The sequence below is a fragment of the Notolepis coatsorum genome, assembly GCF_963971535.1.
Source record: "Notolepis coatsorum genome assembly, chromosome: 9".
NCBI classification, from domain to species: Eukaryota; Metazoa; Chordata; class Actinopteri; order Aulopiformes; family Paralepididae; genus Notolepis; species Notolepis coatsorum.
Genome location: NC_140173.1, coordinates 132,837,670 through 132,850,337, shown reverse-complemented (window position 1 = coordinate 132,850,337; position 12,668 = coordinate 132,837,670). Strand labels below are relative to the sequence as shown.

Sequence of the window (12,668 nt, the reverse complement as noted above, 5' to 3'; positions counted from 1 at the left end):
ACAGTGTACAGTGAGCTGTACTGTACTGTACCCATTCTGCAATCTGTTAATAAACTTTTCAATCAATCAATCAAAACCCATCATAACTCAAAATGCAGGTCTTATTTGACCCCAATGTATAACGTTACATCTATTTGTAATACATTGGTGTAAATGAATGATTTTAGAAGCATGTAAGATTTCAGGTTTAGCTGTGTCACATACTGCCTGTCATTGCATCAAGAGCTCAATCAATCAATGTTGAGAATAAATAATACCTGCTTCAACACCATATTGTACGAATAAATAAATGATGATGATGATGATGATGATGATGATATTGTGATTTTCTTCCAGGTTAAACCCAACTGCAAAGTCTCGGTACCGAACGGCAAAATAACCACGACGACGGCCAAACACAAGACCAACGGGCTCACTAAGAAACCCTCGGCAGAGGAGAAGGAAAGGGGGAAGGAGAAGGAGGAGAAGAAAGAGAGGAAGAAGGAGGAGAGGAAAGAAGAGGATGTGTCGGAAGAGAGCCGGGCGGAGGAGCAGGCTTTCTTGGTGGCGCTCTACAAGTACATGAAAGAGCGCGACACGCCCATCGAGAGGATTCCCTTCCTGGGTTTCAAGCAAAGTGAGTCGAACAACATCTCTGCTACAGTATGCTCTTCCTCTGCGACATTAGAGCTTTGGAGTGTAATATATTGTGTACTTAAAGGCACACTAAGTAGTTTCAGCCACGAGATGTCACCAGAGCACCCACCAAAAACAATGTGGTGTTTATATAAGAAACTTCTACTATCAAACATATTTCTTTATTTTTTTATCTACTTTTTCTCCCATTTTCTATTTTTCTCCCATCCCAATTTCGTATCGTCCAATTCTACCCTCCCCTGTCTCGAACGCTGTTTGGCCATGCCTCCCACTGGTCGGCTGCAATGTGGACTAAGCCTTACATCACGTGTCCCCTCCGGTACACGAGGAGGCAGCCGTCGCATCTTTTCACCTGCACAGCGCAATCTTTCAGCGTCGGGGGTCTGCGTTTGGAGGGCACGCCGCCCCCGTCGCTTCCTGATTCTGCTGCGCAGGCGCACCAACCGACCTGTAGGAGTCGCTGTCCACAACGTCCGATCCCCACCCATCAGCTTCCCACCCCCTAATACTGCCAATTGTATTAGTATGAACGACCAGCCAAGCTGGTAGCAATGCAGAGAGCTGGGCTCGAACCCAGCGTCTCCTGCATTGGTGGTGAGCGCCTTGCCCACTGCACCACCTAGCCGCCTTATCAAACATATTTCTGATCAAACTGTCAAAGTTGACAAGTGAATGAGCTGCCGTTTTCTTTTTGAAAACGTACACATACATACATTATTAATCAATATTAATCAATAGCACCTTTAATTACTTCAAATTACAATAGGCACTTGGAAGGAGCACCTCTGTAACCGAACCCTTTCAGTGTGTACCGTACCGTACCAAACGGCTGTGTACCGAATGAATACAACGGTATGTTAACCACTAACGACCATCCACCGGGGCGTTTTTTTCACAATCTAATATAATTATTATAATAATTTTTTCTTTAATAATAATAATAACTTCATTTTATATAGCGCCTTTCAAGGGACCCAAGGTCGCTTTACAAGGGATAACAAAGTAAAGACAGGTGAACTCTGACCCCAATTCTGGACATTTAAATACCAAAGTATGGGAGACAGGATCCTCTGGTGGTGAAATATAATGAATGTGACAACCTACCCGTGTGACAACGTCCCCCGTTCTCCCCTATCTGTATCTGTTCAACCAACAAAATGATCTGTCTTTATATCTGTACTCAGATAGCAGACCGGAAGTGGGTGTGTGGTTTATGCCGGACGTCATGTCAACGGTCCCATATTGTGAAAAACTCACATTTGTGCATACATTTGGGTATTTGAAGGGCCTACTACTTTAAGCAGAATGTTGAATATGAAAATGTTGAATATGAAAATGTTGAATCTAGAGTGAGATTTGATCTGCAACGCCTAGTTTGACAGTTTGATCTGAATTCCATTTGATCGTTCACGCAGTTCCAGTGTTGGGGAGCGGGGGCAGCTTATTTGCATTAAAGGTACAGAACCAGCCCATTGAGACTGAAACAGAAGGGTATAGAGAAATGCTAGAATGCATAATCCGAGTGTTTTATTTTCATCAGAAAACTTCAAAGACATGTATAGGGAACCTCAAAGACCTTAACCTTAAGACCATTAACTTGTTGAAAAGGACAAAAATATGGGACCTTTAAATCAGGCAAATGTTGTATTTTCTAACCTAATATTAATTGGCAATGCAATTGTTGTGCCTTCAAAGCATCAAATAGATTTAATATTGGCATATACCGTATTGGTCCAAATATAATACTTTTTCTTTTCCTGGAAATACGTATGAAAAAGTGGGGTCCTCTTATATTCGGGGTCAAAATATGGAGCCAAATATCAGTAAAACGAGTGTTACACTCCTGACGGAAGTAAGCCAGTGTCCCTCACAGCATATAGTGCTAACCTGTGTAACGTTAGATAGAGGCTATAGTGCTGCTAACCTGTGTAACGTTAGATAGAGGCTATAGTGCTGCTAACCTGTGTAACGTTAGATAGAGGCTATAGTGCTAACCTGTGTAACGTTAGATAGAGGATATAGTGCTGCTAACCTGTGTAACGTTAGATAGAGGCTATAGTGCTGCTAACCTGTGTAACGTTAGATAGAGGCTATAGTGCTGCTAACCTGTGTAACGTTAGATAGAGGCTATAGTGCTAACCTGTGTAACGTTAGATAGAGGATATAGTGCTGCTAACCTGTGTAACGTTAGATAGAGGCTATGCCAACTTCACATGGACTTTATTTTTTAAAAAAAATATATATATATATATAATATAATAATAACAAGCAACTTCGGGTAGAATAAATATCTGTTTCCATCGCATTATTTGTGCCTTCCCCAATACAGTCAGATTCGGATATGTCCCTAGTGTGTATGTATGTATGTGTGTGTTTGTGTGTGTGTGTGTGTGTGTGTGTGTGTGTGTGTGTGTGTGTGTGTGTGTGTGTGTGTGTGTGTGTGTGTGTGTGTGTGTGTGTGTGTGTGTGTGTGTGTGTCACCCACACCCTCCACAACATACCCTTCTCAGCACCTATAAATCACTAACGCACTTATTTAATGAAACTCGCAGACCTCTTACAGCCAGCAAAATACAGCAAATACAATAAAAACATATATTTTCCGTCTAGTGTTAGCGCTTGTACTGTATCAAGAGTTCAATCAACTAGAGAATTAGAACGTGTCCGTTCCTATTTTTCTTTTTATTGGTGACGGGGCTTCTTATTGATTTACATTTGAATTACAGATTGGGCCTTTAACATAAATAAGGAAAGTGCTACGGTTACTTGTCAGTCCACACGAGAACAAAAACATGTCCTTTGCTAGTACGCTGGAACGAGCACCAAAGGAGACAGATATGGATGAGACAGCCAACTAGGCAGCGTGCCCAAAGCCCATAATTCCCCACCTTGCTATAAAAACTGTAACAAAAACAGACAGTTGACTGTGACAGTAGATAAACTGTATTGCAACGATTTGTCTATAATCAAACAAATCACATCCAGGAGGAGGTTGACATTCTAAGGTCACCCAGTGCCAGCGCAGCTTTGGATACGTTTTGAAGAAAAAGGCGAGAATATCATCACACTCAGTCAGAGCCCAAGCACGTTGTGTAACCGGTAGGAGGCTGTCCCGTGTGGCAAACACGTCTGTTTCAGAGATCAAAGGCTTTTTTATTTTTGTTGGTCAGACACTTCGCTTTCGCTACAGTATGCTGTGCTGTGTCGTTACACAGGGGAAATCTTTTTCTTATTGGATACAGTCGGTTTCACATATAAGTGGCCTATTCACTTTAACTGGTAACACTTACATAGAAACGAAACTGTTGGTTGAATGAATGAATGAATGAATGAATGAATGAATGAATGAATGAATGAATGAATGAATGAATGAATGAATGAATGAATGACCTTTATTTATATAGCACCCTTCACAGCATGAATGCACAGGGTGCTTTACACTACAGCTTAATATAAAAACACAATAAAACAAAATCAGAAATAAATGACAACAAACAAACAGCAGTTAAAAACAGTGAAACCAGATAGAAAAAGTAGAATAAAAGAATTTGGATAAAATCATGAGTCACTAATTAAAACAAAACTATAGAACAGTGAGGACAAGAAAAGGCGCCTATGCATGATCAAAGGCCTGTCTGAACAAATGTGTTTTTAGTTGTTTTTTAAAAGAGTTTTCAGAGGGGGCAGTTCGCAGGTCCAGGGGGAGAGCGTTCCAGAGCCTTGGTGCTGTCACCTCGAAGGCTCGATCACCCCTTGTTTTTAGCCTGGACCTGGGGACCACCAGGAGGTGCTGATTGAATGAATGAATGAATGAATGAATGAATGAATTAATGAATGAATTAATGAATGAAGGACAACTTTATTTAACAGATTGCAGAATGGGTACAATACAGTACGGCTCAATACACACAATTGTTAAGGGGATGCAGACCAGAGAAAGACGTTTGTCTTGTTTACATCAGGGTCCCCCATTTTCAATTCATAGTGACATTTATGGCATATACACAACATACATGACATTTATGGCATAGGGACATATATGACATACAGGTATATAGTACTGTTACATTTGTGACATATACGATATGCAAATATACAGTACTGGCTGTTACCCATAGATCCTAACAGAGATTATATACATATGATGGGGAGGAGACTGTACATTAGGAGGGGGTGGGTGGGTGGGAGAAAAAAAATACATACGGTGGGGAGAAAATATATACATACGGTGGGGGGGGGAGACTGTCTATTGGGGGGGGGGGGTTGGACCTTTACGGTGGCCAGTTTCGAATTGCAGCCGCCCGTAGGTGCTCTTTAAGAGCGGTTTTGAATGTGGGTAGGGATTCACATATTTTTTTACGGCTGTGGGTAGGGCGTTCCACATTGTTGTGGCATAATTGCTAAATGTGTTTAGTCCCTTGTTTGTGCCGAATCTGGGTTGCACATGATTTGTGGAGCTCCCTCTGGTGTTGTGGTCGTGGTATTCACTGACCTTTGGGAAGTATTTCGACATGTACATGGGTACCTGTGTGGTGTAGTGTATCTTGTAGACCAGGCCCATTGCAAGTACTCTGTCATCTACTCTAAGCCATCCTAGGTAGTCAAAGTGGGCAGGGGTGAGGTGGGTTCTAGGAGTAAGGTCAAGTAGTAGTCTGACCAGTTTGTTTTGTGATGTTTGTAATCTTGTTTTTAGCGCCTTTGAGGTGCTTTGGTACCATGAGGTGCAAGCATAGTCGTAGTACCCTTGAATGAGTGCTCCTGCCAGAGTCTTCAGGGTATTCTTGTTTACCAGAGAGGAGATCCGGTACAAGAATCGAGTTCGTTGGTTGACTTTTTTTATTACATTGGATGCCATTTTGTCACAGGAAAGATTTGCCTCTAGGATGGAACCCAGGTATGTAATTTCATCTTTCCTTGTGACAATATTGTCACCCACTGTAACTGAGAAGCCGTCGGTCTTGCTGAGTTTGTTATTTGATCCGAAGAGAATGGACTCTGTTTTACAGGTGTAATGATAGTTTGTTATCAGCGAGCCAGGTGCAGATTCTGTAACTTGTTCTTGTCAGAGACCAGCAGGGCTGAGTCGTCCGCGAACAAGAACAAGTTGCAGTCACAAGCTGACGACATGTCAAATTAGGAACAGTAGCGGTCCTACTATGCTTCCTTGTGGAACACCACAGCTCACTGTGAGGGGGGGGGGGGGGTAGAGTACCGTTTACCTCCACCATCTGTTCTCTCCCCTCCAGGTAGGATTGCATCCAGCTCACTGATAGACCAATTGCTTTTAGCTTGTCAATCAGAATGGAGTGATTGACAGTGTCGAAGGCCTTTTGTAGGTCCAGCATGACCATGCCGCAGTATTTGTCCGCGTCCACCTCTTGTTTGATGTGGTCATTCAAATAGAGAAGGCATGTGTCAGTGGAGTCGGATGTTCTGAAGCCAGATTGGAATTCGTAGATTAGATTTTTTTCCCGCTAGGTACTTTTCGACCTGTTCGTAGAAAATTTTTTCGAGATGGAGTTAAGAATAGAAACAGGGCAGTAGTTGCCTGGGTCTAATTTGCTGCCCTTTTTGTGCAGGGGGGTCACTCTCGCAATTTTGAAGTCCTTGGGGACGTGTCCCTGTTTTATGGAGAGGTTTATTATGTGTGTGATGACTGGGGTGATGGCGGCTGCTGAGTCTCTGAGGAATTTGGAGGGGATGTTGTCATGGCCAGTGGCCTTGTTAGGTTAGAGGGCGCTCAGTTTTTTGAGTACCTCATCTGTTGTTACCATTTCCAGTTTGAAGTCGTCTTTGCGGACTTTGTCTGACTTTTATGAAGTTCCAAGCATTTTTTGTCTCTGGTTTTCACAGCGGTCAGTGTGCATCCATGGTTCAGCGCGATTTTTAACCCTGGTGGTTCTTAGGGGTGCCATGTTGTTAAGTATTGTTGTGAATTTGGTTTTGAATCCAAGCCATGTTTCTTCAACCAATGTACCACTGAGCTCATCTGACCAGTCCATGCTCTCCAGTTCTTGGTTAAAGGCCTCTCTAGAGTAGGTTTTGAGGTCCCTAGATGTGACTGTTTTGTGACAGCCGGCCTTTTGTTTTAACTTTTTGCGGGTACAGAATATCATATAATGATCACTTAACCCGCATGCTATCACCCCTTTGTTGGAGATCATGGACTTGTCAGAGGTCAGAATTAGATCAATGGTAGTTTGTGTTGAATCACATACTCTTGTGGGTTGGGTGATTAGCTGGCTGAAACCGTGCAGATCACAAAACCTACCGAAGGCCTTGAAGACAGGTGCTTCTTTACGTAGCATATCCGTGTTCCAGTCCCCGATAAGAATCTTTTCTACACCTTCCACCCCAGCTAAACAGCCCATCCAGTGTCATAGAAGCCACTCTGCTCTGGTGGTCTATAGATTGTGCCTACTAGTACGGATTTCACCCTTTCGAATAAGATTGCAACCCAAACAGTTTAAATTTCATCATGGTTCAGGTCAGTACGGTTGATGAATTTGGTGTCTTTATGAATATACACACAGACACCACCTCCATACTGATTCCTATCCTTCCTGACTATTGAATAGTTTTCGATTTCTATTTGCGTGTGTTATCTGGTTTATGTCGTCGAGTTCAAGGTGTCGATTGTCTGTGTTCCGTTCTGTGGTGTCTGGTTGACCGGGTGGCGGTAGGTGGGTAGGGGGGGATGGGGTCCTATGTCCATTGTTGTTAGCCGCGTTAGCTTGCCAGCTAGCTCGCCGGCCATCGGGCGATGCCTCGTTGTTTACGTTCCGCGACGTGCTGGGCGCCACGATTGTGAACCCCGGTTCATTCCTTCTCGCTGTGGCCTCTCGTGGGTTCTTTTGTAGAGGTGATAGTGGAGGAATGTTGCGGTTGATCGTGTCGTTAGCCGCCGTCTGTGTTGGTAGCAGTTGTCCTGTAGTGCTAGCGATGCTAGCCGCCGCTTCCTGGGTCAACAGTCCTAACTGTCGTCTCTGGTTCCGTGTCATGACGGGACCCGGGTTCTGGTGTATGTCTCCCGACAGGAGCAAATATAATAGAATCATTGATTTTCTATCAAACTGCCTTGTCGGGGGTAACTTCTTGCGTTCCGGATTCGCTGTAAGTACTGTGTGAATAGCCGCGGTTCCAAAGGCTGGATGCTTCCTCTCCGAGCCCGTTAATAGAAGTCACAACTGTTTTTTTGTATTTTCGCTACTTTCCACTTCAGTCTGGAGTTGTTTAAGTGGTGAATTCAGGTACAAGTCCATAATCCACAGGAGGGAAAGTAGAAAATGCGCAAAAAAACGTTGTTGTTGTTGTTCTGTTGCGTTGGTTTAGCCGGGAGCTGCGTAAAATGCGACCACCCATGTCGAAGCTCAAGTGTCAGATCTGATGTCTCAGTGCAGGGAAGCCCTTCCAGAATGGCTTTTACTTCACTTGGCAATGATCACATTTGACTATAAAATCCCCATTTTCTGTCTGCTTACCTCTCAATCTAAATGTTCCCAGAGTGTCTTCCCCCCCATCTGAACCCTTTCAGCCTGTTTCTGTCGGTCATCCTTGACCAGTATAAATGTGATAAACACATAAAAGAGCCAGGGGAATGGCCAAAGTTTAAAAAAAATTAATAAAAATGCAGACAAATGCTAAAATGAGGGGCAGTTATAAATCGTACAAAAAAATAAAAAGACGTTTGACACAGAAATTAAAGACATATGTTGTTCCGGTAAGGGGCAGGAGCTAAAACAAGGACATCCAATCAAACAAATGACCAAGTCAAATGATTGGAACGAGCGAGCTGCCTATCAAACCCTCTAGTGACACATGTGCTTGTTATGCACATTAGACCTGTCTCAAACCCTGCCCTCTTTTCTTGATCCTCCAATCACAGCTGTCGCTTACCTCGGACTTCCTCGTACAAACTTTGTTTGTACGAGGAAGTCCGAGGTAAGCGACAGCTGTGATTGGAGGATCAAGAAAAGAGGGCAGGGTTTGAGACAGGTAAAGTCCTGCTGATGACACATGGCTGCTCGTTAGCTACCTAGCGGGGTGTGGCTTTGGAGGCATCCTGATGTGTTCTGATTGGGAAGGGCGTTGTCAAATTCAGTCTAAGTTCTGCCCAAAATCAACAGTTAATTGCTCTTTTAACTTGGTTACATAATAGTTGTTCCAACATAATAGTCAGTTCCTAGGTAGACTACCTAATCAAATTGTTTGCCTACAATAGTGGCCTAAAGTAGCACGTTACCACGTCACTTTGTACAGAAAACGAGTTTAATTCCTATACATAAAATTACAAGACAGACAGTATCAGTATATGAAACTAGAAGTGAAAGCAAAGGGAGAAAAATATATAGATAGAGAGAGAGATGTGTCTGTTATGTTGACAGGATGACAGTTACAGCACTGTAAAACTCTCATTATTCAAAACTCTTAGACGAGTGTAAGCCGCGGTCGGCCCTGACTTGGCTAACCTCGCAGAGGTATTTTGACAATGCTGTCAACTTGACTGCCGGTATGTTACTGCTTAAGTAGGTCATTGTGCTAGAGAGGGAGGCAGAGGGAAGGAGAAATAGAGAGCGAGAAAGGGAGAGAGAAAGGGGAGGGGGGGGGGGGTGAAATAACGCTCTCTCAATATGTTTTACTTTTAAAGTACGGGTGGGGTTTTCACGTCAAACTGCTTTACATAAAGCGCATGCTTTGAATCTCAAATCCGGAGACATCATAAGCAAAGGCTCTCATTAAAGCGGTGAAATCATGCTGTTTCAACCTTGTCCTTGGCAAGCGGGGAGTGCATCAGCACACGGAATGAGGAGGGAGAGAAGAAGTGAAGGATAAAAAAAACAACAACACACATTATAATTAATACAACAAACCCTCAGATGTAATCATTCACCCCCCCCCCACCCCCCCCTCATCACACCCCACCTCCCCTCCATATTATTCCTTTTTAAAACCACTACAAATGCATTAGGATTAGGAGATCAAAGACAGCCAGTTTCCCCGTAGCAGGCAATTGGAAATTATATTATTTCAGTTTTTTTTGTGTTTTTCTTTTTTCTTTTTTGCGTTCACATCCGAGTAATCTCCAATGAAGTTATCTGGAGTTGAACACAAAGCAACATATGGTTGAGTGACACATGTCAAGTCATTTTGTTCTGGCTGTGTTTCAATAATTCCTTTTGATTCCTTCAGAAAAAAAACGTTTCATAAATGTTCTTATGAATAAATAAAACATCCTGTCTGAATCATAACACGGGGTATTCTTATCTCTAAGCTTTGCTATTTACACAAAATATTCTCTCTCTCTCTCTCAATCTTAATTTTTTTTTAATGAATGCAATGTGGTTCAGCCCAACACAGTGTGTGAACTGTTATATAAATAGTCCAAGTCAATCAACCTGCCACTGATTCCAAGTAACGACTCATTCTACACAGTGATTACACGCCAAAAAGAAACAGCTTTTTATTCAAATGGTTGATTCTACACCATCGCAATCATCCTGAATTTCTATTTCCGCTCCTCCTTTTGCCCAGTGCATGCATAAAACATCTGAGAATACGGAGCAGCTGTGATCTGAGACGAGTTTGGCCTCTGAAGTGACAGTTAAGTTCATAAGAGTCACGGGATCTAACCGAGTCGGTCTCAGAAGGGACATGTCACCCACTTGACTTGATTTCACCAGGCATTCACAGAGCAGGATTTAAAATGGTGGGGGCCACCAGGCCATAATTATTCAGATTACGATGCGACACTAGCTATATTTACGTGCAAACAAATAATAATAACGTTTGTTTTTCCTTTGATTATGAGAATAATTCGATGTTATACTACATGGAAAGGAATGACGTCTCGTCCTCGATAGCTTTTCCCTCTTTTCATTCCAGCTGAAGCCATGTTTCTTCTTTGCGCGCTGCCCCCTGGTATAAAGGGGATCATCCCTATGTTCTCCCCGGGTCCTATGTTCCCCGGGTTCTATGTTCCCCGCTTTGATTGATTAATAGATTGAACATTTTATAAATTTTTAATTATTTTATTAATTATTAATGTCCGCCTTGTTTCGAACGGTTAAGCTTAGGCCCTCGTTCGAACTGGTTGAGGTTAGGTTTTGGAATCAGGGCTGGTGGTCTAAAAATTTCAATCAATCAATCAATCAATCAAAGCGGGGAACATAGGACCCGGGGAACATAGGACCCGGGGAACATAGAACCCGGGGAACATAGAACCCGGGGAACATAGGACCCGGGGAACATAGGACCCGGGGAACATAGGACCCGGGGAACATGGGACCCGGGGAACATGGGACCCGGGGAACATAGACATGCTCCCGTATAAAGGAACATTGTGGGGAAATGTGCTTGCCGTCGTCCCCAGAGTCAGACAAGAAGATACTAATTTCTTCTCTGTGCGTTCAGTAGAAAGCTAGCCAACGGATCGACTAGCCTACAGCTTAAAACCTTTTTTCGGGAGAGCTCCGTATCTGTTTCCATTAGTTTGTGCTAAGCTAGGCTAGCTTGCAGCTGGATAGCGTCCCACTGAACACGGAGGAGTATCTATCTTCTTGTCTGGCTCTGGACAAGACAGCGTTTCCCATAATTGATTGATTGATTGAAAAGTTTATTAACAGATTGCAGAATGGGTACAGTACAGTACAGCTCGATACATACAATTGTTAAGGGGATGCAGACCAGAGAAAGACTTTCGTCTTGTTTACATCAGGGTCCCCCATTTTCAATTCATCAGGACATATATGACATACAGATAGACTGTACTGCTACATCTATACATTTATGACATACCAGATTTGCAAATACAGTACTGTTTGTGATACAAAAAGAGTCCAGAAAAGAGTGTATATACATTTGACGTAGAAACTGTACATTGGAGGAGGTTGGGTAGGTGGGGTGGGGTTGGGGGTGTGGGGGGGGGGGGGGTGACTGTACATTGGAGGTGGGGGGGGGTAGGGGGGGTGGGGGACACTGTACATTGGAATACTGTGGGTTAGGACATTTGTAGGGGCCAGTTTCGAATTGCAGTCTCCCATAGGTGTTCTTTGAGAGTGTTTTTGAAAGTGGGTAGTGATTCACATTCCTTTACAGCTTTGGGTAGGGCGTTCCACATTGATGTGGCATAATTGCACATGTGGCAATAATGTTGGTGTGTTCCTTTGAGTCTCTTGAATGTTGTCCAGTACCTTATCCAAACTGCTGCACTGCAAAAAAAAGAATCACTCTTCAAAGAGAAAAACCTCACAACTATTGCAGTGAGTTTCCGCCCATTCTTGCCCCAGCCCTGTGCGGCTCGTGCACCCCCAAGATGCCACCATCGGCATGCGCAAAGCAGGTCGCCGTGGGGAACTGTGTATGATATCAGGGAACTGTAAATCCACAACACAGTAGGATTTACATTATTATGCTTGGTAAGGGCTGTGGTCGTTATTGCTATGAAATCGTACTAGAATGAGTAGATTTTCTTTATTTAGTCCAAACATTTTCTCCCGAATATCCAAATGTTCACTATTTAAATTGCAGGCAAATGAATGCCGTTTCATAGGCCTATATACATTCAAAAAATAAATGTGTTACCCTTACCCGCCCTACAGTAAACCATAGTTATCTTTACCAAGCAGATGTAGCTGTTTAGCAGCACAGTGGCAGAATCGACTGGACCTTGCACTGCGTCCGTGTCCAGGGTTGTTTGAGTGAAGGAGTCTGGTCCCAGGCCACGGGTTTGCACCAGGTTTTGTTATCAGTTACCAAAGAGAGGAAGCTGTGTTTAGAGCTTCTAGCCAGCAGTATGTCCATCCACTGACCCCCTCCCTCCAAGAGCAGGAAAACAGATAAATTAACTTCTGAGGAGCAACTAAGGCCCCGGGATAGAAAAGGCGTTTCATTATCTAACATTGCACTATCACCGGATAACTCCTTATCCTCTTGACAAAGGAAAGAACGTGAAAGGGATTAGGCTTGTTTCCTTTGATGGTTATCTAGTACTGAGATGGAAGACTATTGGTTTTAGTATATTCTATAGTTTATAA

General features: G+C 43.2%; 1 protein-coding gene across 1 annotated transcript in view; it reads left to right on the top strand.

The window, feature by feature from the left end:
• Nucleotides 1–12,668, top strand: part of arid5b (AT-rich interaction domain 5B) — a gene marked incomplete at its 5' end in the record, with an annotated part of 176,828 nt that overhangs the window by 130,330 nt on the left and 33,830 nt on the right. The window contains 1 exon segment of the mRNA XM_084321299.1: nt 337–616. Within this exon segment, the coding sequence (XP_084177425.1) occupies nt 337–616 (280 nt within the window).